The sequence below is a fragment of the Theobroma cacao genome, chromosome 4, assembly GCF_000208745.1.
Source record: "Theobroma cacao cultivar B97-61/B2 chromosome 4, Criollo_cocoa_genome_V2, whole genome shotgun sequence".
Taxonomy (NCBI): domain Eukaryota; kingdom Viridiplantae; phylum Streptophyta; class Magnoliopsida; order Malvales; family Malvaceae; genus Theobroma; species Theobroma cacao.
This window is the reverse complement of record NC_030853.1, coordinates 26,204,282-26,228,418: the sequence shown is the minus strand read 5'-3', so window position 1 is coordinate 26,228,418 and position 24,137 is coordinate 26,204,282. Positions and strand designations below refer to the sequence as shown.

Below are 24,137 nucleotides of genomic sequence, written 5' to 3'. Positions count from 1 at the left end.
TTAATGATCATTAAACTACTTTTGAAAATTTTCATTTTCTCTAATAAATAAATCACTAATCAGTTTACGTCTAACAAGGTGTACATCTTATTTTGACCATTGTGGGATGGATTCTGAGCCCGAGTGCAATCTTGGCATTACAAACCTACTGAGAAACCCATTGCAAGGAACAGTTTTGATCATCTAATATTATATTGAATGACCCAACAGAGCCCGCAGGCACTCACTGCAGGAGAAATTTCATGTAACAGGTAAAACCCAGGAAAAAAATGCAGCTTCTACTTCTACACTCTAAATATCTCAAGAATAGCTTAAAAGGTAAAACCAAGCTGCACTTTAAAAGAAGAAAAACCAAGGTAGAAGGTATCCAAATATGAAGGAAACAAGGCATTCGACTGTTAGGAGTTTTGAATAACCTAATGAAAAAAAATCCTAAAAGAAAACACCACATAAAAAGAAGAAAGGGGGCAAGAAGTGCACCTGACCCTTCTCGGTAATTTGGATACTGTTAAGTTGACCGTCAGCACTGTTATTGGCTTGATCACCGGGCCGGGACGTTTTCCTTCAAGAAGATAAAAATCCCAGGAGGCCGTAAACGTTGCAAAATGCAGAAAAGAGGGAAAATAGTGGAAGCAGCCAGAGAGACAGAGTTGTGAAAGAGGAGATGGGCAATTAAAGAAGCAAGTAAAACGGGGTAGCATTTTGTTTTGTTTTGTGTTTGAAGAAATCAACAAGTACAAAGGAAGATCTTCATCTTACAGAAAAGATATGGATACTGATACCGTGGCGAACACGTAAATTCAGAGGACTTCCGTGGCATGCAAATTCAAAGTGCATTCAGAGGATTTCCCAAATTGGTTGGGTCTGTCACTGTCAACTCCTGTAGACAGAATTACCCACTGGTTTTGGAAATATGCTCTGATGATGGAACACCTACAGTGGGATCTTTTCTGGTGAGCCTCCGTGCGCTCCCTTGGATCATGGCCGTCAAGCCAATTAAAACGGTTGATATTCACTGCTGATCCTATCGGCATATTATCTTCCTTGCATGTATTGTGTCTCTAAACATTTTTTAACATTTTAAAATATGATATTTAAAAAAATTTAAATAATTTATGAAAACTTTTAAATAAATTTTTAATTTTTATTAAATTTAATCTTTTATTATGCCTAATCAAGTCTTATACTAATTAGTTCTTTATAACTAATGATTAATTTAGTCAAAATATAATTTATTATTTTATATTATGTAATAATAACTTAATATATTGATATTTTATAATTAATGATGACATGATATATCGATATATCATAATTGATATTAATGTGATATGTTTTTTTTTAAAAAGTAATAATGTGACATGTTGATAGGATCATGTTATATTTTTCAACTTTTATATCAACACCATGTTAATACGATTTTAAAATAACCAATGGTATTTAAATTAATGGTGATCAATTAATTATTGATCAAGTTTATTTAATCCAAAATCAAAATATAAAGGCTTAATGAAGATAATAAAATAATAAGAACTTATTTAAATATCCTTGAATATTTCATGAACTTTTTCGAGTATTATACTAATAATATTATTAATTTAAACTTTTTTGAATATTACACTAATAATATTTATTAATTTAAAAAACCATTTTTATATATATCTTATTAAAATCTAACTTCTTTAATTATAAAAATTTAATAAAACTATGCTCAATGATTAAATTTTAACCATATACTAAACATTTTCCTTAATACAAAAATACTTATTAATATATATATATATTTTTGAATTTTGAAAAAAAAAAGATTCAAACCTTACTCTTTTAAGTAAGAAATTTATATACCAACTAATGAGCTAAATACTTGAATACACATATTAGTATTATTATCAATTTTATATTTAATTTAATAATGTCGAGTTCTTCACCTAAGTTAAACTTAATAAGATTGTTTTTGTGTTTCACAAGAATTGAAACTCTAGGAAAATAAAACTTTAAAATGATAAAGGAATCTTAATTACCAAGTATAAGTCGAGATGGACTCCAAGGAAATCCAGTTGCTAGGAGAAGACCCTCGGCTTCTACAAGGTATGAATCTATAAATACTGGTAACGTATGAGGCTATCCCCCACTCCCCAATAAAAACTCAAGAAGCAGAGAATATGGCGCCAATGATGAAGGAGCAGAAGAGAATGGTACAACTTTTTGATGATCTAATCATTGGAATAATGGCTAGACATCCACCAAAATCAATACTGCGTTTTCGATGTCTTTCCAAATCTTGGAATGCTTTACTTTCCAGCTCGAGTTTCATCACGATGCACCTCAATCATGTTAAAGAAAGCAAATACAATGATATGCAACGACTGATTCTCTCTTCTACTTATTTTCTTCAATCAATGAGCTATGAAGCAGAAGAGAAGCCATCGTACAGGATTGATTTTCCCCTGGATCTGAAATATTGTATCGAACTTCTAGGTTCTTGCAATGGTTTGTTATGCCTCGGTATGCCAAGGGAAACTCTTATCTTATGGAATCCAAGTATTAAAGAGTTTAAAAAACTACCGCTCTCTTGCCCTTTAGATATGCGGGACACTTTTGGATTCGGCTATGATCATTCCACTGATGACTACAAAATCATAAGAATTTTTAAACTTGTAGACAGAATATATTCAGTAGAAGCCCCCGTTGATATCTATTCACTGAAATCTAATACTTGGAAAAGAATCCAAAGCTTCCATCTTTCTAGAATCTTTTTTGAAAATTCATTGTCAGGGACTCTTGTTGACAAGATTCTTTATTGGAATGTGATATATTTACCTAACCATGAACAAGGCCAAGAAGGTTACTCATATTCAGATATTACTCGTCGGATTCTTGGATTTGATTTGACATATGAAACGTTTGAGGTTTTACCACTACCCAATGATGTAATAGAAGGACGTCATTTTACATTGCGAGTGATTGGAGGATGTCTAAGTTTGGCTCAAAATCTTAAGAATCTTGAGGGAGATAGCATAGAGATGTGGAAACTAGAGAAGGATAACATGAAACAGAGTTGGATAAAGTTCATGACAATTATGAATTTGCAAACATTGCAATATCCACATAATTTGGTGCCAATATGCGTTATGAAAAATGGTGAAGTCCTCATTACTTATAGTGAAAGTGTGCGTTTCTTTGCAATGGGTAGAAAGCCAAGTATATTTGAATTGTATGATCCGGTGAAAGACACATTCAGAAGGCTAAAAGTTGATGGCATAAGGCAATGGTCTCGAGTAATGACATATATGGAGAGTTTGGTTTCACCAAATTCTAGTGCCTTGTGATGGCATGTGAATAAGCGATTTGTTGAAGGTCAATTTGCAGTACTTGAATATGAAGGTGTTTGCTGATATATGCAGTGGATCCCTGTAGAGGACTTGCTGCCAGGTTTTCTTTCTACAAAGCTTTCTAAATTCAATTATCAATTGATTTCTTGCTAGTTTTTCTTCTATATCTAAATGTAGGCAGGGCTTCCTTTCATTTCGGTAGATAGATTATTGTCTGATACATTAGTAACAAATCTATGAAAATGTTTTTATATCATTTAGATTTTAATTATATTGAACAAATAAGGATTTAATTTTATGAAGATGGAGACCACATGTTTTTGCAATAAATTTGGTTTCTTTTAATATCTTTTTTACATGCACCCAACAATGTTTTGATTTCTTATAGTTTGTTTACACTCAGGTATGCACCATAATAAAAGGAAGTTCTTTGTTATTGTCTCATAGTATGTTCCTAAGTGATCAATTTATGTAATTTGCAATGCAAGATAGGGATAATCTTTTTGTTGGCATATGTAGAATATCAATCTAAAGAAATGATGATGAAGAACTCATGAGGTAAAAGAAAGATGTGAAAATGCTTAGTACAATCATTAAAAGATCACATGATTTAAGATATTTATCACAACTTCTTTGCGAAATTATGGTTCTTTTATGACTAAATCAACCATAATCAGGTGAAGAGTTTTGATGGTATTGGCCATACAGACAAACAAGCCGCCTGATCTGGTTGATGAACTTCACAAGAATTACTTGTAAGAACACTAATAAAGAACTTTACAAGAAATCGCATGAAATAATTTTTTTTTAAAGCATGCTTATTGACGTTAAGAACTAGTGTGTCATTTCAGGTCTCTTGTTATTTTGCAAGAGACTTTCCATGACAAAGGAATCTGGTCTGGACAAAATAATACCTGAGCACATACAAAAGGCATCACAATGGTTGATATTCACTGCTGAGCTCTTCCTTTCGGGCATATTCACTGCTGAGCACATACAAAAGGGATAGATGCAACTACACCCATGTAAAACTGGTGCACAGTTTGCCATACAGAAAATGCAACAGCTTTTCATTTCTTGGCAAGTTTAGACAAGCTGCATTTGTACTACAACTAGCGGAGCAGCACGCATCTCAATCTCATTGCCACTACCAGTAAGGTAAAAGCACGCTCAAATTATACGGGGAACTCCATGTAATCATATATTAAAGGGTAACCATGTCAAGAAATGCTTAAGTAAACTACAATAAGTACGCTGCAATTCCTAACTATGAGATAAACAAACATCTACCATCTAACTCGAACTTAACTCGACACATTCGTTATTCACCAATGCCTTGTAAATTCAACATGTCTAGCAAAGCAAGTAGAGCCATGATTTTCAATCTTCACCAATGCACTCATGCAGGAAAACTTTTTTTTTTTTTAAAGTTATGATATGAAATGAAAATTATGTACCTACAGTGACTGAAATTCAACATAGTGAAGTCAGAATTCCATTTTACATTTGAAAAACAAAACCCGAGTTCCAACTGATAACTGGGTGCCTTAGCTCTTCTCTTACGCCATTCCAATAACTTCGCCATAAATTTATCCCTTGGAACTAAAACATGATCAAGCCAAGGCAGGCAACAGAGTTTGATTCAACAGAACACTGAGAAGACATGGGGTAGGGAACAGATCGACCCCTTAGTTATGCACCTTTTGAACACCAACGCACCCATCTTAATTAGCCCTTCCCACCCTTGTGAGGTGGAGTTCCTGCTGACAGCTTAAGGAGATGAATTCCTTACTGTTGTCCTAAAACAACTGGCAGTTGAACAAGGTCATAAGAACCCAGTTTCAATCATAAAATGTGTATCAAAGGAATACTAATCTTCTGCAAATAGTTTATTAAAATCATTGCTTAGCAATGCTGAAGCTGAGCTGCCAGTGCCATCCTTCAATAATTTTTTTGCTATTAAGGTTCGGGCTTGTCTGTTAGACCAATAAGGAGTAAGCATGGCCTTGCCTAGTTGGAAAGAACTGGATTTTGACACGGTACAACTAAGCCCATCAATTATTATTACTCTCATTAATTCATTATAACTTTGGCAAAGTGTTATTAAATCTTAACATTTTATCGGAATAATGATTAAATAAAAAATCTTATATTAAAATAGTAACAAGAACTCAATCAAGTTTTCATTAAGTTCTGATAAAAGAAAATAAAAAGAAATTCAATGAGCAGCCTTTTTTTTAAAAGGATTTCCAAACTTTATCAAAAAGGCCAGAAGCCAAAATATTTATGTGTATTTTTCGCATATAGTTAATCAAATTTGGAAAGTAGAATCACAGTGGGCCCAGAAATGGGGTGAGAATTGGGCCCATGGTAGCTGAGAACATTCTATCTTTTATGGGCATTTTGTCATTTACAAAGGGCCCATTATGCCACTTTCCATACAACAAAAGACCTCTATTTCCACAGCATTAAAAGTTGTAAAATCTAATTAACAACTTTAATAGCGTAAACAAAAAAACTCAGAATCAGGAGGAAACCAGAAAGAAGAAAGTAAATAGGAAATGAACCAAAATAATTGGCCTGTTCTGTTTCATAAGGAAGTTTGATTAGCTATGTGACTATGTGCTAGTAAAAGCTGATACAAATATACCAGTTTCAAGATGAAAAAAAAAGATTGCAAAATATGAATCAATTTATTTTCATTCAAATGTATGAAAATAAAGGGAGTATGTCATGAATCTGAGACCAAAAGAGCATCCCAGATCATATCCATGTCTAAGGAAGGCATTCTACTTAACTGTACAACATCCACATCTGAGGGTAGCATCTCCTGACTTTTCTTGTTACTCTAATTCACTTCAGACCCTGCCTTGTTCTCCAAACAGTTCATGATAACTTGAGCTGTTATCATTCAAAATCACCTTCAGCTTTTGCCAATCCTAACTGTGGAGGCACTATCCTTAAATTTTTTTTGTAATCTTTCAACTCATGTCCATGTATCTCCTTATCTTTAAGCGCTTTCTCCTTGTAAACCTGCAAGCAGTTAGAAGTCAATAAACAGTATAAAAGAGATTACAAAGTATAATATAACTCTTACCGCTTCTTCTGATTCATTCAGGTTCTTCCACATTTCACCTATAAGTTTCATAAGGTCTCTGCTCTTTCCTCTGTGAAATGCCTTAAGACTATCACATTGCTCTGCGAAGAAGAAGTTATAACCGCTACGGTTTCGTTATTGTTGTAAAGGATCCCTCTTTATTGCAGATTGCTTCCTGTGCCTCCGCTGTTGCACAAGATCACTCTTGCTGGCAAATGTGCCATTTTCTTGTGGTGCTCGGGATGCTGCACTCTCTGTAGCCTGATAAAGTACCCCTTGTAGCTTTTCTGAGCCAATTGTGACAGTGACAAAATAGCCACTGTTGAATTTACCATGAATGATTTCATTGGCAAGAGAGCCCGCTGTTGAGGTTGGCCTTTCTGCTTGAATTTCTATGGATGATCGTACTGTCTCTTGAGAACGATTATGTGTGATGGATGGGTTCTGAAAACGATATGCACAAATGAATCATCAGATAATATTAAGAGCAGAATTCTGACTTTCATTCAAGAAGAGTTGAGTTCTCATTTGCATACCAGAAGAAACAGGACTCAAATCAGGAGCTTTAGGAAAGTAGACTTGTTCATATTGAAGAAGCAGAGAAGTATAACAGTTGCGCAGCTCCAAAGATACATTTGTAGCAGTGGGACAATTGAAAATAGCAGTCACTTTATTCCATCTTTGCTCACTTACAGTCTGCAAGCTCCATTTGACAACGATTAATGACCATTAGTGAACATACCTCATCCCCAAGTCCAAGTGAGCAAAATGACTATTAAGTGCAACAATTAGGTTCACCTAGTTTGTACTGTACATGTGCATACACTCATGAAAAAGTTCTAGAGAGCACAATCAAGCACATTTCCTACTAAGTTGGTTTCTTTGCAGTGAAAAGGAAAGAGAAAATTGATATTATTATCAAATAATAATAATTTGAAGCTATTGTTAAGAGAAAATTGGTTTCTTTGCAGTGAAAAGAAAGTTGGATTCTGATAAGCATACCAGAAGAGTTTGAAGCTACTGTTGCTTCCCTTGAGCAATCGAAGGATCCTATCAAACTTACAATCACTGAGATAATGAGTGCTCTTCAAGCTACTAAGTAGAGACAAACAACACGCCAAAATCCAAGTGTAGAAACTGCATTTGTTGCAAAATATCGAGGCAAAGTTGTAATTGACAATGGCAACAAAAAGAACTTCAAAGATACAGACAAGAAAGCCTTAAATTCTGGCCAAACTTCTAACAGAAAAGGCAAGTTCAAAGTCCGCATGCATTGCAAAAAATGCAATCACTCTGTAGATAATTGTTGGTTTAAACCTGATGCCAAGTGTAAAGTCTGCAATGAACTTGGACACATTAATAAGGTGTGTAAAAATAAGTCTTCAGCAACTGAGAAAGCAGATCAGTCGACTGAGAAAGCACATGTAGAAGAAGAAACAATTTTTATGGCACTTACTACACCCAACAGTGATGTTCATAATGATCAGCGGCTGCTTGATAGTGGGAGTTCCAACCATATCACACCACTAGAAAGCATGCTTGTTGATTTGGATAAGGATTATAAATCCAAAGTTAAAATTGGTAATGGACTCTATCTTGATGCCGTTGGAAAAGGAACTGTAAGTATTCATGCATCAGCAAGAATTAGGTATATTTCTGATGTGCTTTTAGTTCCAACAATTACTCAGAATTTATTATCTGTTGGGCAATTGGTGGAATGTAAATATACTTTATTGTTCAAAGATAGTGCATGCAGATTACTTAATCCATCTGGTACTTATTTGATGACCATTTCAATGAGAAAAGATGTTTCTCAATAAGTGCAGATCAGTAGTGTTTACACATATCACAAACAAATGAATCTGATGAGAGTAAGATAAGTCTCTGGCACAAAAGACTTGGCTACTTCAATTATCATTCATTACAACAGGTAAGCACTTCTGAGTTAGTTCCAAAGCTTCCAAGGTCTACTGATAAAGGCTCTTTGTGCAGTGTTTGTCAACTAGGGAAATTATCAAAAAAACCCTTCTCTAGTTCCATTAGCCGAGCCAATAGAAAACTTGATCTAGTACATTCTGATGTGGCTGGTCCAATGAGCATTGAGTCTCTTAATGGCAACAGATACTTTATTGATGATATGTCTAGAATGTGTTGGATCTATTTTATTAACATGAAGTCAGAAGTGTTTGAGTTATTCCTGGTTTTCACACCCAAGGTTGTAACTGCAATCAGGTGCCAAGATTAAGTGCCTCAAAACAGATAATGGGAGAGAGTATACATCCATAGAGTTTACTCAGTACCTATCAAGAGAAGGCATTAATCATTAACTTACAACTCCATATACACCTCAACACAGAATGGGGTTAGTGAAAGGAAAAATAGGACAATCATGGATATGTCCAAGTGCCTAATGATTGAGAACAATTTACCAAAGAGATTTTAGGCAGAAGTTACAAATACTGCACTGTATTTACTTAATGTGCTACCCACTTAAGTAGTGAATAATATGACCCCGTTTGAAACTTGGTTTGGCTATAAACCATTTCTTAATCATTTAAGAGTGTTCGGGTGTGTCTGTTGTGTTCATGTACCAGAACCTCAACGTGACAAACTTTAGCAGAAAGCTCTTACAGGCATCTTTCTCGGGTATAGTTCTTAGTCTAAAGCTTATAGAGTTTATTTACCTGAGTCTGATAAGCTGATTATTAGTAAAAATGTTTCTTTTGATGAATCTCTAAGTTGGAATTAGGAACCAAAATCTAGGGACAACAATAGAATTTTGTTTACTCCTATCAATGCAGAACCTATTTTCTAAGAAATGGTAATGTCCTGGAATCAAACGATAATCAGAATGTTGATGATGTACCTGTCAGAGGTACACGGTCAATTGATGATATATATCATAGGAGTTTGGTTGTTACAGAAGAGCTAACTACTTTTGCAGAAGCAACAAAATGTCCTAAATGGAGAGCTACTATGCATGAAGAGCTCAATATGATCAACAAAAATCAGACCTGGAGTCTTGTAAATAGGCCAAGCAATCACCATGTTATTGGTGTTAAATGGATCTTTAAAAAGAAACTTAATCCAGATGATAGTGTGAATAAATTTAAAGCCCGTTTGGTTGCCAAAGGCTTTAATCAACTACCTGGGATTGACAATATGGAGACATTTGCTCTAGTAGCACGGTTTGACACAATCAGACTATTGCTTGCTTTGTCTACTGCACTTAGCTGGAATGTGTATCATTTTGATATTAAGTCAGCATTTCCTAATGGTGTCCTGGAAGAAGAAATATTTATGGAGCAGCCTGATGGATTCATTCAGAATCCAAATGAAGATAAGGTTTTCAAGTTGCACAAGGCCCTGTATGGCCTTAAATAGGCTCCTCGTACCTGGTACAGTAGAATGGATACATATTTATTTAAACAGGGGCTTGTCAAAAGCTGTAATGAAGCAACCTTATACATATATAGCTCCTCAACTAAACCTTCTATGATTGTTTCACTGTACGTTGATGACTTGCTGGTTACAGGAGGAGACAACATAGCATTATAGAGGTTTAAAGAAAAAAATGCACAATGAGTTCGATATGACTGATCTCGATCTGATGAGCTACTTCCTGAGGTTAAAAATTAACCAATCTGTTGATGGGATTAGACTTTCACAGAAGAAATATATTTCAGATGTTCTAAGAAGATTTCATATGGAGCAATGTAAGCCTAGAGTTATTCCGTTGCCTATAAATGGAAAATATTCCTGCAATAAAGGTATCAAGCTTAAAGATCCTTTAATTTATTGAAGTATGATTGGATGCTTGTTGTACATATGTTCTTTTTGTCCAGACATTATGTTTTCTGTTAATATGTTGTCAAGATTCATGCAAGAACCAACAAATCTACATCTGACAACAGTAAAAAGTGTGTTGAAATATTTGAAAGGCACTTAGAATCTTGTGATTCAATTTACTAGAACTACTCAAGTGAGTCTTTCGGGATATTCTGACAGTGACTGGGCTGGAAATATTGATGATATTCGCAGCACCTCTGGTTATGTTTTTACTTTGGGTATTGGTCCATTCAGCTGGAGCTTTCATAAGCAAACACTGGTTGCTCAATCTTCTGCTGAGGCAGAATATATTACAGCATCAGTTGCATCTAATCTGGCCATCTGGTTGAGGAAAGTCTTGGCAAACTTAAAGCTTTCACAATGTCATTCTACTCCATTGCTTGTTGACAATAAATCAGCAATAGCAATATAAAAAAATCCAGTGTTTCATGGCAAAACAAAGCACATACAGGTCAAGTTTCATGCCATTTGTGATGCTGAGAAGAATGGTGATATCGATGTCCAATATTGTTCTCTAGATTTGTAGTTGGTAGATATAATGACCAAGGTTTTATCCGGATCACGACTTGAATACCTCAGAAGCAAATTGAACATTCACCATGCAAGCATTAAGGAAGAGTGTTAGATATTAATGCATGCATCCTCAATACAAATGTCTTTTGCAATGTTATAGTTTGTTTCTTTGTACTGATATTAATGTAAGTTTGTTGTGCTGTCTTGGTGTCACATACGTGTTACCTAGCATGCATTATAGTAACCATATGCTTGACACTTGTTTATATTATGAACAAGTGTGATGAATATGACAGCAGTATATAACTCTGAAATCAAGCATATGAATGTAGATATAGCCTTTTGGTATCACCGTTTTCTTCATTGCTCTTTCATCTCTGTTTTTACAATCTCATGAACAGAGACATTCATGATTTTCTAAGTGAGTCCTTCGTGCCTGTTTGTATCATTAACTGCTATTCAATCAAGAATATGAAGATCATAGTCTAAACGTTATAGTTTAACAAAAGTATATCAAGATTTATCTTACAATGTCTTCGTTCGCATATGACTATGAAACTTTCTCAGAGTTTTCATAAAAGTCTTTTTACTCCTAACAACTTCGTAAAAGGCTGCAAGTGCTTGGGCAGTATTGGATTCTAACATGTTTCACTGTTGAAACACAAGAAATCAAAAAAACAATAAATCTTTTCTTTTTTTTCTTCTAAATCTTGTCTTCTTACCTTCTTGTGTGTTTTCCTTTCGTTTTCTTTTCTTCTTCCTTCCTATTCAACTTTCTCTCTCTTGTTCAAACCCTAATTTCAACGAGTCACTCTTTTAGAAACCAAACTCACAATATCCAATTTTCTTGTTTAAGTCACTCTTTCAAAAACCAAACTCACAATATCTAATCTTCTTGTTCGAATGTGCAAAGAAACTAAGAAAAGTCCAGAGGAAAACTAGAGCAGTAACCAAATCAGTTGTAGTTAATCTTATCAGAACTTCGTTCCCGTACTGGTTTGAAGCGTCTCTAAAGTATCCATGAAACGCTCTCTACTAGTTACTACATCATAATAGGTTGCAAGAGGTTGGAGATAGTTAGACGACGTTGCCATGGAGTCACCAATCCGTCACTGTACAACCAGCAAGCAAGAAATCAATTATTAAGCCAAACAAAAGAAACTAGTACAAGAAGATAGTAAAAAACTACGATGCAGAACTGTTGAAATACGTGAAAAAGATTCAAAGAACAGTGAAGGTTTTCTACAAGAATAACAATGGAGGGATCGGAGAAGGAGAGAGAAGACAAAATATAAAAGAGAAAGATGGTGATAATAGTTGGTACGTGAGAGAGACAAATATTCTTGTAGCCAACCGGCTTTTTACATTTGTGTAGGCAGCGATTATGCCGGTACCTCGAATTCAAGCAGCCAGCTACGTGTCACTGCTAAGCTGTTACAACTAGTGAAAATAGAAAACAAACTAAACACGGTCAAATGGCAAAATAACGGTAAATAATAAAAGGTAAAATACTGATTTATCAAAGAATATATATATATATATATGTTTGAAATGTTTAGAAATAATTTTTTATGTAAAGATTTAATTTGTATCTAGATAGCATAAATTTTTGTCTATCTAATTTCACAATTTTTTTGTACATTAAAAATATTACTCTTAAGTTTCAAATTGCAGCCAAAGCATTGTTATGTTTCAAAGATAAAAAATATGTAAGGTTTCTGGACATGAGAAGAATTACGATTGCCTATGCCTATTCATGGTTGAATATTTAAGCTTTAGACCAAATATAACAGATATTTCATATCCTCCATGCACCATGCTCCAACACGTTAATTATATTTAAGAAAGTCTCTTTAATCTTAGCAATATTTATTCTTTTATTAAGTTATGTATATATGCACATTTTACTCCATAACTAACCAAATGGTAACATTATATATATAGCTTGAAATGTATCAGAAAAAGAAAAGAAGATTTATATAATTTGAAATAAAAAATGCATTGGAGAGAGGAGAAACAGCTGTACCTTTGATTGGGCCTGTTGATGGAGAAACCCAACCTTTAATGATATACCATCTAATAAAATGATAAATTTAAATTATGAAATCAAGAGTAATAATGATATATATTAAATATAAAAATGTCCACAACCTTTTATTCAAAAAAAATGTTAAATTAATTTGTTTTGAGTAAATACAAAAATCACTAAGACGTTAAGATTATGATTAATGATTACGAACTAATAATTGACAAAATTAGCAAGAGGGATATTTTTTATTTAGCAATTTATCAACATCAAGTAATTCATCTAATTGTAGAGGATTACTTCTTTTTCAAGTTTGAGAAATTCAAAGGTTTCGTATAAGTTTTGCAGATCAGCTATGAAAAAAAATATGGGCGAGGTAGCTAGATTCTGTTGGCAAGTCAAGGTTCTCCTCTTGGAACAAGTCAATGTCACCTCAAGTAGGAAATTGAATGAACCAGTCGTCCAAATCACTATCCTAACAATATTTAAGAAAATTTTGCAATAAAAAAAATTCATGCTTTTACTGCAAAATCAAGCATTTGAGTTAATTTTTCACAAACTAAAACCCTTTTCAAGTTAGAAATATAATCGTCAAATTTGTTGATTATAAAGCAATGAAGTAATTTTATAAGTAAGCGTCAACATCATCTAAAATATTACTCTAACATTACAATTACTTTAAAAGATGAACATTTATAAATTAATATAACTTACTTACAGGAATTACTTGTAAGAATATTAATAAAAAATTTTACGGGAACTCACACGCAACAGTTTTTTTTTAGAAAACGTGCATATTAATCTTAAGAACTAATGTGTCATTCCAAATCTCTTGTTATTTGACAGGAAACTTCCCATGACGAAGGAATCTGGTCTGGACAAAATAATACCTGAGCAGATGCAAAAGGCATCACAATGGTTGATATTCACTGCTGAGATCTTCCTTTCGGGCATATTATCTTCCTTGCGTGTATTGTGTTTCTACACATTTTTTAACATTTTACATACGTATATTCAATCATGAAAAGATCCAGAATTGGCTTGAAATAAGATTGGCTTCTGCAATATGGAAGCCAAGGTTCAATCAAGAAGCCACCTGAACAAGATCACTTTAAACCTAGGCTGACTTCAAGGAGTTGAAAGTACAAATTAACCCCAAATAAAGAGGACATGGATGGGAAATGTTAATCATCTGAAAATTTCACATGCTGAATGAGATTGAACGGACTAAGAGCAAATTTAATGATTTGTTTGAGCTCTATTCCTTCATCTCATCAGAGATGAGATTAGCCAGAGGCATCATAAATGAAAGGAATATAGGGATAGATGTAACTACACCCATGTAAAACTGGTGCACAGTTTGCCATACAGAAAATGCATCGGCTTTTCATTTCTTGGCAAGTTTACGGAAGCTGCAATTGTACGACAACTAGCAGAGCAACACGCATCTCAATCTCATTGCCGCTACCAGTAAGGTAAAAGCACGCTCAAATTATACAAGGAACTCCATGTAATCAGATATTAAAGGGTAACCATGTCAAGAAATGCTCAAGTAAACTACAATAAGTATGCTGCAATTCCTAACTATGAGATAAACAAACATCTACTATCTAACTCGAACATAACTCGAGACATTCATGATTCACCAATGCCTTGTAAATTCAACATGCCTAGCAAAGCAACTAGAGCTATGAATTTCAATCTTCACCAATGCACTCATACAGGAAAATCTTTTTTTTTTTTTTATTGAAAGTTATGGTATGAAATGAAAATTGTGTACCAACAGTAACTGAAATTCAACATAATGAAGTCAGGATTCCATTTTACATATGAAAAACAAAACCCGAGTTCCAACTGATAACTGGGTGCCTTGGCTCTTCTCTTACGCCATTCCAATAACTTCACCAACAATTTATCCCTTGGCAATAAAACATGATCACGCCAAGGCAGGCACCAGAGTTTGATTCAACAGAACACTGAGTAGACATGGGGTAGGGAACAGATCGACCACTTAGTTATGCGCTTTATGAAACACCAACGCACCCATCCTAAGCAGCCCCTCCCATCCTTGTGAGTGGGAGTTCCTGCTGAAAGCTTAAGGACATGAATTCCTTACTGTTGTCCTAGAATAACTGGCAGTTGAACAATGTCATAAAAACCCAGTTTCAATCAAAGACAAAGTTACTCTTAATTCAACAAATTTACTATAAAGTCCCATAACACAACTTAAAAAGTAATGCCCCTAACATTCGACAGCTTTAAGTTCAAAACATAGCATTTAAATAGCCCAAAATACCATTGTCTCAAACCTTAAACCATCCTCTAAAGTACCAAAAATACCACCACAAACACTGAACTTCTTGGGCTCGAACGGTCTGGGATCCTCCAGGACCAACGTCCTGTCGTATCAAACCGAGATATCCTTAATCTTTTTCTTGCTCTGCTCATCCACATAGTTCTGATAAAACGCCACCAGAGCTTTAGCTATGCTTTGCCTAATTGCATACATAAGTGTGACCTCCGCCTTTGACTCGGATTCTCATGTCAACTCCGGTGAAACGTTGTCGTCCGAGGGAGGATCGGCTCGTAGCGGAGGATCTCAGGCTCGACCAGCACGATTGGGAAGCCGTTGATCTTGATTAGGCAGCGTCCGCGCTTGCAGTAGGTGATAGTGACGGCTGTTTTCTTGCGGCCGAAGCATTGAAGGGACTCGACTGGAGCCACCATGGTTACTTTTGAGTTGAAGAGAGAGTTGAGTTGGACTCAAAGTATTTAACGAGTTTTGTTCGGAGAAGGAAGACCTGTTACATTCTCGCTAGGCTTCTACAAGTCGGCGTTTAAATATATAAATATTGGTAACGTATATAAATAATATCCCCCATCACCCTAAACCCTAAAAAAACATAAGAAACTGAAACCTCAATCCAAAGGATTGGCAAGTATGCAGCTGCAGCCTGATCGGAAGCAGAGAGTGGCGCCAAACATGAAGAAGCGGAAGAGAAGGGCACGAATTCATGATGATCTAATCATTGGGATATTGGCTAGACTTCCACTAAAATTTATAGTACGTTTTCGATGCCTTTCCAAATATTGGAACGCTTTGCTTACGAGCCCAGGCTTTATCAGGATACACCTCAATCATGTTAAAGCAAGCAAATCCAATAATATGCATCAACTTATTCTCTCTTCTACTTATACTCTTCAATTCATGAGGTACGAATGCTTCGAGAAAACATCACGCAAGCTTAATTTTCCCCGGATATATCCAAAGAGGAGACGTTTTCTTTTTGAAATTTTAGGTTCTTGTAACGGCTTGTTATGCCTAGTTGTGTCAAGGAAAACCCTCATTTTATGGAATCCAAGTATAAGAGAGTTTAAGAAATTACCTCTCTCCTGCCCTCTGGGTAACCATAAGAGGGGAAACAATAAGAGGAACACCTTCGGATTCGGCTATGATTACTCTACTGATGATTATAAGCTCATAAGATTTGTTCATGTTATAGATGGGATAGAATTATCATATATCTATTCACTAAGATCTAATACATGGAAAAGAATCCAAGGCTTTCCTGTTTCTATAAACTTTTTCGAAGATTTAATTTCAGGGACTTTTGTTGATGGAGTCCTTTATTGGAATATTATATATCCGGGTAAAATAATTCCTTGGATTCTTAGATTTAATCTAACATCTGAGAAGTTTGAGGCTTTATCACCGCCTAATGACGTAAATAAGGAACATGATTTTACATTGCGGGAGATTGGAGGATGCTTAAGTTTGGTTCAAAATCTTCAGGGGCGTAGCATAGACATGTGGAAACTAGAGAAGGATAACACGAAACAGGGTTGGACAAAGTTCATGACAATTATGAATCTGCAAACATTGCCATATCCACATAATTTGGTGCCAATATGCATTATGAAAAATGGTGAAGTCCTCATTACCTATAGTAAAAATGTGCGATTCTTTGCAATAGGTGGAAAGAGAAGCAGATTTGAATTGTATGATCCGAGGACAAGCACATTCAAAAGACTAAAAGTTTGTGGTATAAGGCAATGGTCTCAAGCAATAACATATACGAAGAGTTTGGTTTCACCAAAACTCTTGATGGCTTGTGATGGCATGAGAGTAGGCAATTGATGAAGTTTGATGTTGCAGTACTTGAAGATGAAGGTGTTTGCTGACATATATAATGGATCTTTGCTGCAAGGCATTAGGCTCGTCTGTCTTCTTACCAGCTTCTTTTGGATTGCTCTTCTTTAGATTAAAATTTTTTGTCTTTTGATTATTTTTTTACTATTTTTCTTTCTTTCTTTTATTTTTTTCCTTTCTGTTTTTTTCTTATTTCTTCTTTCTTTTTTCCTTTATTTTTTCTTTTCCATTTCCTTCTTCATAATGTAAATGAAATGTTGCACAAACGACACAAATGATTGATGCACTTTATCCTAAATCTTTCTCTTTAAAATCTCTTGTTAAAACACACCCTTAAGGTGTTCTATTGAGAGTATAAAAACTTTAGTTTTAACAGAAACTAAAATTATATAGTAAAAATCAATTACATCAATATATATATATATATATATATATATATATAAGAGCATAAAAGTAAATATGTACTTTTTATCATGATAGAACTTGTAGTATTATTGTTGGTTTCTCAAGGAGAATTGAATAGATATAGAAATAAAAGCTCAACTTGTAAACAAAATAAAGGAAAAAAATTGTTTAGAAATTGAAAAAGTTGCAAATCAAAACATTTTATTTTCATACGTTAAGAATCAAGTATACAAATTCCAATTAACATAGATATGAAACCAATGTCAATATCCCCTCAAATAATGCACTATATCATGAAATTTGACAATAATAAGGTGAAAAGACTTTTTTTTTTTATGAGAGTTCCATTCACAAATCAAAATTATATCGTATATGCAATTGTATAATTTTTAATAAAGATGATATCATAATTAAATTCAATATAAGAAATAAGTTAACATAATTAAATTTAAATCAAATTTACACTCGGTGAGATTCAAACATTTAAAACCTAATAATTGCAAGACCTTACCATTGAAATGGAATTCGAGAAAGAAATTTTTTACTGCATTCATTTAGGTAAAGTATTAGTCAATAATTAAATCAAGGTTGTTGTCACAAAATGGTATTTCAATTATCCAAGAAAAATTATAAAATAGAAAATAAAATGTTTAAGTGAATTAATAAGAGAATAAAAATGTAAATTTGATTATTTTATTATGGTACAACTTATAGCATCATTATTCATTTTTTGAGGAGATTTGTGAATACAATACAGAGTTTAAAAGCAAAAATTTAGAAATAAATTGAAAAAAAAAAATTGTAGACAAACGATCAAAACATTTTATTTCCAAGTGATTAATATTAAAACATTTTATTTAACATATCATATTTACATGTAAAGTTTTTACACTGCAATTTTTTTTCTGCTCTAACAACTATAACAACAATTAATTATTGTCTCATTGCAAGGTCTGACCTTCATTTTAAATTAAAATTTGAAAGTAAAAGGGGATGAATAAGACATGTGAGTGCTTGAGAAAATCACAGGTTATTGATTAAAAGGAGCACAATATAATTATGCTATGGAAATAAAGGTTTTTTGAGGTTCTTGAAGTCATTGTCATGGGAGAATATACACTATCCTAAGAAGTAATGAGAACCCTAGATGACAGGTAAGCCAAGAAAGCCTGATCTGTAAGTTTTTGATTGGTTTGTGTATAGACATCGAGAATGGCTAGCACGAATGCGTAGGGAAATTGGTAGGTGGTGACCTTATTCTTTTTGAGCAAGCAAATCTGACTCGGACAATGAGTCAATGACTTATCTTTTATAAACATAAAGTAATTTCCCATAAATATTATTTTAGTAAGGCTTTAGCAGAAACCTTCATATCTAAAGCATACAACTTTCATTTGCATCATTTTTCTATCTCCTTCTCATCTTTGTTCTGTTTTCGGCCGAAATTATGATTATGGAAAACCAGTTTCCTAAAACGGAAACCTCCATGAACAAGGAGTCGCCATCTTATATTTATGGCATGGCAACAGGTCCAAAAATTTTCAATGATCCGATCATTTGGGGTGCTTTATCTGGTACTGCTTGTCACGAAAATGGAAGTGGCAGCGGAAGTAAGTTATCATCATCACCATCACCTGCTAGGCTGCTTTCAAGTTCCAATTCCAGTTCTTCAGCAGAGGAGGCTCCTGGTGCCAATTTGTTGAAAAACATTCCTGGATTTATCAGACAGGATGTTGTGAATGAACACCATCCAAGTTTATTTGTTTCAGGGTTTAGTTCTGTCCACCCGCCTGGAGGTTCTGTTTCTGATATTAAGGATGGTTTTATTCCAGTGAACTTTTTGGAGTCCTTTCCAGAGCTACTCCAAGCTCAAGTTTCCGAAAATTCACTGTTTTATTGAGTGATCTTTATGTAATACCAAGTATACCATAGTTAACATAAACCTATACATTAGAATAAAAAGCACTGATGTCTGGAAGGGAGCAGAGTTAATCATTAGACACAAGACTGAATGCTTTTAATTCTGAGCCAGGGATGTTATTGCGAAAGTCACTAGAATTGCTTGAAATGAGACAACTTAGAATGCTGTACCTTGGTTATGAATCTGATCTTGGGAGGTTCGTAAGGGTGACCATCAGGGATTTCAACGGAGACAAAGAAGGCAGCACCTTCAAAAGGACTATGGCATAATTAATACCCTAATTGAAGATATCAAACATTTAGATCATTATGAAAAGGCAAGAACTTAGGTAGATATCAAAGAAAGGAATTCTTATAGCATCTGTTCATTTTTTGAGAAGATTTATGAATACAAAGAGTTTAAAAGCAAAAATTTAGCACTGCTAAGCAATGATTTTAATAAAGTATTGCAGAGGAGTAGTATTCCATTGATAAACACTTTTTATATATTCTACTGCAGATCGTAGGTTCAAATTAATTCATTAATATGATTATCGAACTTCATTTTTTTAGCAGCAGCTTGATTTGCTTTGTAGACACAATGTGTGAGTAGTGAATACAGGCAATAGAGTGAAGGATCCTGCAATTTCAAACTAGAAAATGGAGCACAGAATAGGAGAAAAAATTATCCTGTAAGTAGTCATTTGTGGTGCTTAGTGAAAGAAAATGGTCAAGGGAAAAATACTGAAATTTTTGGCTAACACAGCAGGACAGAATGAACCAATTCAATCCTGAAAGTGAAAGCAAAACACATTTCCAGTCATGCTAATAAGTTGTAGATCATAAATGCATAATGGAACTATTTATCTGCTTATCTTGAAATGGCTAAATGGAAAATATATGTTATCCATAAGATGTAAATGCTGCCTTGAAAAAAAATGATATTAGAATTTAATGCATCTCCTGTGTTTACACATGATAACTTGCCGAGTCAAGAAGAACAAAACTATAAAGGAACTTTGCCTACTTGCTTCTACAAATCTTTACAGCTTCTGTTCTTAATACTTCATGATAACTTGAGCTGCTATCATTCTTCCATGTCTAAATCCTTATCTGCAGTTTTATCATCTCCAAAATCACTTTCTGTACTGGAGCCGCTTGCATTGTCTGGAGTTTGAGGAGAATCACCACCTTCAGTTTCTTCAAGCTTCATATCTGCGTCTGCCGTATCTACATCTGCTTCTGGAAGTCCTTGCAGTAGAGGCACTATCCCTAATCCTTTCCAGTAAAGCTCCATAGCAGCTCTATGCTTCTTTTTATCTTCGAAAGCCATCTCCTCGTAAACCTGCAAGCAGTTAGAAGTCAATAAACAGACTATAAAAGAGATTATAAAATACGATGTGGCTTACCATTTTTTCTGTTTTGTTTAAGTTGTTCCATCTTTCACCAATCATTCTACTAATTTCTCTGCTCTGTCCAGGGTGAAGTGGTTTCAATATTGCATGTTGCTCAGCAAAAAAGAAATTATATGCACTTTTGCTACGCTTTGGATAAGCAGGATCCCTCCTTCTTATCTCAGATTTCTTCCTACGCCTCCGGCGTTGCACACCCAATGAAGCATGAGCATTATCACTGTTGCGGGCAAATAGGCCATATTCCTGTGATACTTGGGGTGCTGCACACTCTGTAGGCTGATAAAGTACTCCTTGTAACTCCTCTGAGCCAATTGTCACAGTGACAAAATAGCCACCATCGAATTTACCATCAATGATTCCATTGAAAAGAGAGCCTGCTGTTGAGACTGGCCTTGCTGCATGAATTTCTATGGATGGCTGTATTGTCCCTTGAGTAGGATTATGTGTAATGGATGGGTTCTGAAAACGATCTGCACCAATGAATCATCAGATAATATTAAGAGCAGAATTCTGACCTTCATTCAAGAAGAGCTGCGTTCTCATTTGCATACCAGAAGAAACAGGAATCAAATCACAAGCGTTAAAATAGTAGACTAGTTCATAGTGAAGAAGCAGAGAAGCGTAATATCCTTGCAGCACCGAAGATACATTTGTAGCAGTGGGAATGTTGAAAATAGCAGTCACTTCGTTCCATCTCCCTTTGCTTCTAGCCTGCAAGCTCCATTTGACAACGGTTAATGACCATTAGTGTACATAGCTCATCCCAAGTCAAAGTGAGCAAAATAACTATAAAATGCAACAATTAGGTTCACCTAGTTTGTACTGTACATGTTCATTCACTCGTGAAAAAGTTCTAGAGAACACAATCAAGCACATTTCCTATTAAGTTGGTTTCTTTGCAGTGAAAAGGAAAGAGAAAATTGATATTATTATCAAATGATTTCTAAATATGTCTACAACCATCTTATCTCAGCAGTCAGCACCAGACAGAACATTGGTAAGGAGTGGACTGTACTTACAAATAGTAGTATTCCAAACCACAAACGCTCTAATTTCAACTGAAACATCCTTCACTAATAATTCCAGTAATCAGCACCAAGATGCAATCTCAACAAAGTTATCGAGCAGGATCTTGCCTCGCATCGATGATAGACGCTCTGCCACCAGATGGCTTTCAAACTCACCTCCTCCTCCAAAGATAAATTTCTAATTCCTAGTCCCTACTGCTATCCAGGGTTCTCAAGGAAGATTGCACCACTAGACTAGACATATTTACGGCCCTCAATTTGACATTTGAAGACATACAAAAATCAGGAGAGATTAATATATAGCTGTATAATTTTGCTAATTTGTTTGCAAAGGCCATTTCATGAACGGAATAACAAAAGTCCACAAGCTTGTTATAGCTAGAATCTGATGTATCATCGGAAACAGGAGTGACAACATGGCCACATTGAACATACATGGAATTAATTAACCCTTTGACAATTAAGTTCATGTAATTTCACCTTACCTTCTGGAAGCCACCACGAGCAGTTACCTCCACAAAGAGTCTGTGCAGGTCAATCTCGTTCCCTTCTATGCTTGGAATCCTACATCAGAGTAAAACTTTTTTTATTTGCTATAAAGAACTTCCTATCACTGTCCCAGGTAGGGAAGAAAAGTTCCAACCAGACTGCTAGTCTATGCTATAAATAAATTGAAAATATAATAGTAGAATATATTTGCAGATCTCAATCCTAACACCGCGAACACGGTGAGACTCAATCAAGAATATGAAAATAAGAACATACTCTAAACGTAATACTGAAAATAACAGGAAAAAAATGCAACTAGAATCTGGTTAGTAGCCTTGGTCGTGAGTATTACATATTCATGTTGACATAAATGGACAGAGAAATGGTATTTCGTAGTATATGTTTTCAGGTCAAACCCATGACTGACGCTGACAGAAAAATTACACTACCATTTAACAAAAAAGTTACTATAAGCAAAAGTATCGAGAGTTAGATTAATCTTACCAGAACTTCGTTCCGCTACTAGTATGAAGCTTCTCCAAAGTATCCATGAAACGCTCTCTACTAGTTACTACATCATAATAGGTTGCAGGAGGTTGGAGATAGCTAGACGACGTTGCCATGGAGTCACCAATCCTTCACTGTTCAATCAGCAAGCAAGAAATCAATTATTAAGCCAAACATAAAAAAACTAGAATGCAGAACAAGAAGATAGTAACAAACTACGATGCAGAACTGTTGAAATACATGAAAAAGATTCAGAGAACAGTGAAGGTTTTCTACAAGAATAACAATGGAGGGATCGAAGAAGGGGAGAGAAGACAAAATATAAAAGAGAAAGATGGTGATAATAGCTGGTACGTGAGAGAGAGAAATATTCTTGTAGCCAACCGGCTTATTACATTTGTGCAGGCAGCGGTTATGCCGGTACCTTGAATACAAGCAGCCAGCTACGAGTCACTGCTGAGCTGTTACAACCAGTGAAAACAGAAAACAAACTAAACTCGGTAAAATGGTAAAAGAACGGTAAATAATAAAAGGTAAAATACTGATTTATCAAAGCATATATATATATATATATATTTGACATGTTTAGAAATAATTTTTTATGTAAAAATTTAATTTGTATCTAGATTGCGTAAATTTTTGTCTATCTAATTTCACAATTTTTTTGTACATTAAAAATATTACTCTTAAGTTTCAAATTGCAGCCAAAGCATTGTTATGTTTCAAAGATAAAAAAATATATAAGGTTTCTGGACATGAGAAGAATTACGATTGCCTATGCCTATTCATGGTTGAATATTTAAGCTTTAGACCAAATATAACAGATATTTCATATCCTCCATGCACCATGCTCCAACACGTTAATTATATTTAAGAAAGTCTCTTTAATCTTAGCAATATTTATTCTTTTATTAAGTTATGTATATATGCACATTTTACTCCATAACTAACCAAATGGTAACATTATATATATAGCTTGAAATGTATCAGAAAAAGAAAAGAAGATTTATATAATTTGAAATAAAAAATGCATTGGAGAGAGGAGAAACAGCTGTACCTTTGATTGGGCCTGTTGATGGAGAAAACTTCACCCAAATTGATTCTGAATTGTTTGCATTCATAGATGGTAGATTAGATTAGATACAATTATTATTTGGGACATGTTAAATGATAAAATGATTCGGAATTGAAAAGTAAAAAAAAAAATAGCAATAATAATATGGGACAAAAATAATATAAAATAAATTTAAAAAAGGTAAAAATTTCATATTTTATTTTCAATTTTTTCGAACCAATATTATTTTTTTAGATTTTTGAGTATTTCTTTTGTATTTATTATAATTCTTTAACTATTCAATTTAAGTAATGAATCATGTGAGAAACATGTAAGATGGATGAAAATCTTACATAAACCACCCTTTATAAAT

At 34.3% G+C, this 24,137-nt stretch overlaps 3 protein-coding genes and 1 long non-coding RNA gene across 4 annotated transcripts; 2 read left to right on the top strand and 2 right to left on the bottom strand.

Moving 5' to 3' along the window:
* LOC18602711 (F-box/kelch-repeat protein At3g23880) lies at window positions 2,163-3,329 on the top strand. The gene has a single exon (XM_018119099.1). The coding sequence runs from the start codon at window positions 2,163-2,165 to the stop codon at window positions 3,327-3,329; it is 1,167 nt and encodes a 388-aa protein (XP_017974588.1).
* On the bottom strand, window positions 5,917-7,127 carry LOC18602710. Its single transcript, XR_001927485.1, has 3 exons — window positions 6,966-7,127; window positions 6,430-6,873; window positions 5,917-6,365 (listed from the first exon to the last, which is right to left on the bottom strand). It is a non-coding gene; the product is annotated as an uncharacterized LOC18602710 (long non-coding RNA).
* On the top strand, window positions 15,759-16,955 carry LOC108661629 (F-box/kelch-repeat protein At3g06240-like). Its single transcript, XM_018119097.1, has one exon. The coding sequence runs from the start codon at window positions 15,759-15,761 to the stop codon at window positions 16,953-16,955; it is 1,197 nt and encodes a 398-aa protein (XP_017974586.1).
* Window positions 20,359-22,826, bottom strand: LOC18602707 (high mobility group B protein 15). Its single transcript, XM_018119096.1, has 5 exons — window positions 22,708-22,826; window positions 22,195-22,278; window positions 21,238-21,392; window positions 20,681-21,156; window positions 20,359-20,616 (listed from the first exon to the last, which is right to left on the bottom strand). The coding sequence occupies exons 1-5, from the start codon at window positions 22,824-22,826 to the stop codon at window positions 20,359-20,361; spliced, it is 1,092 nt and encodes a 363-aa protein (XP_017974585.1).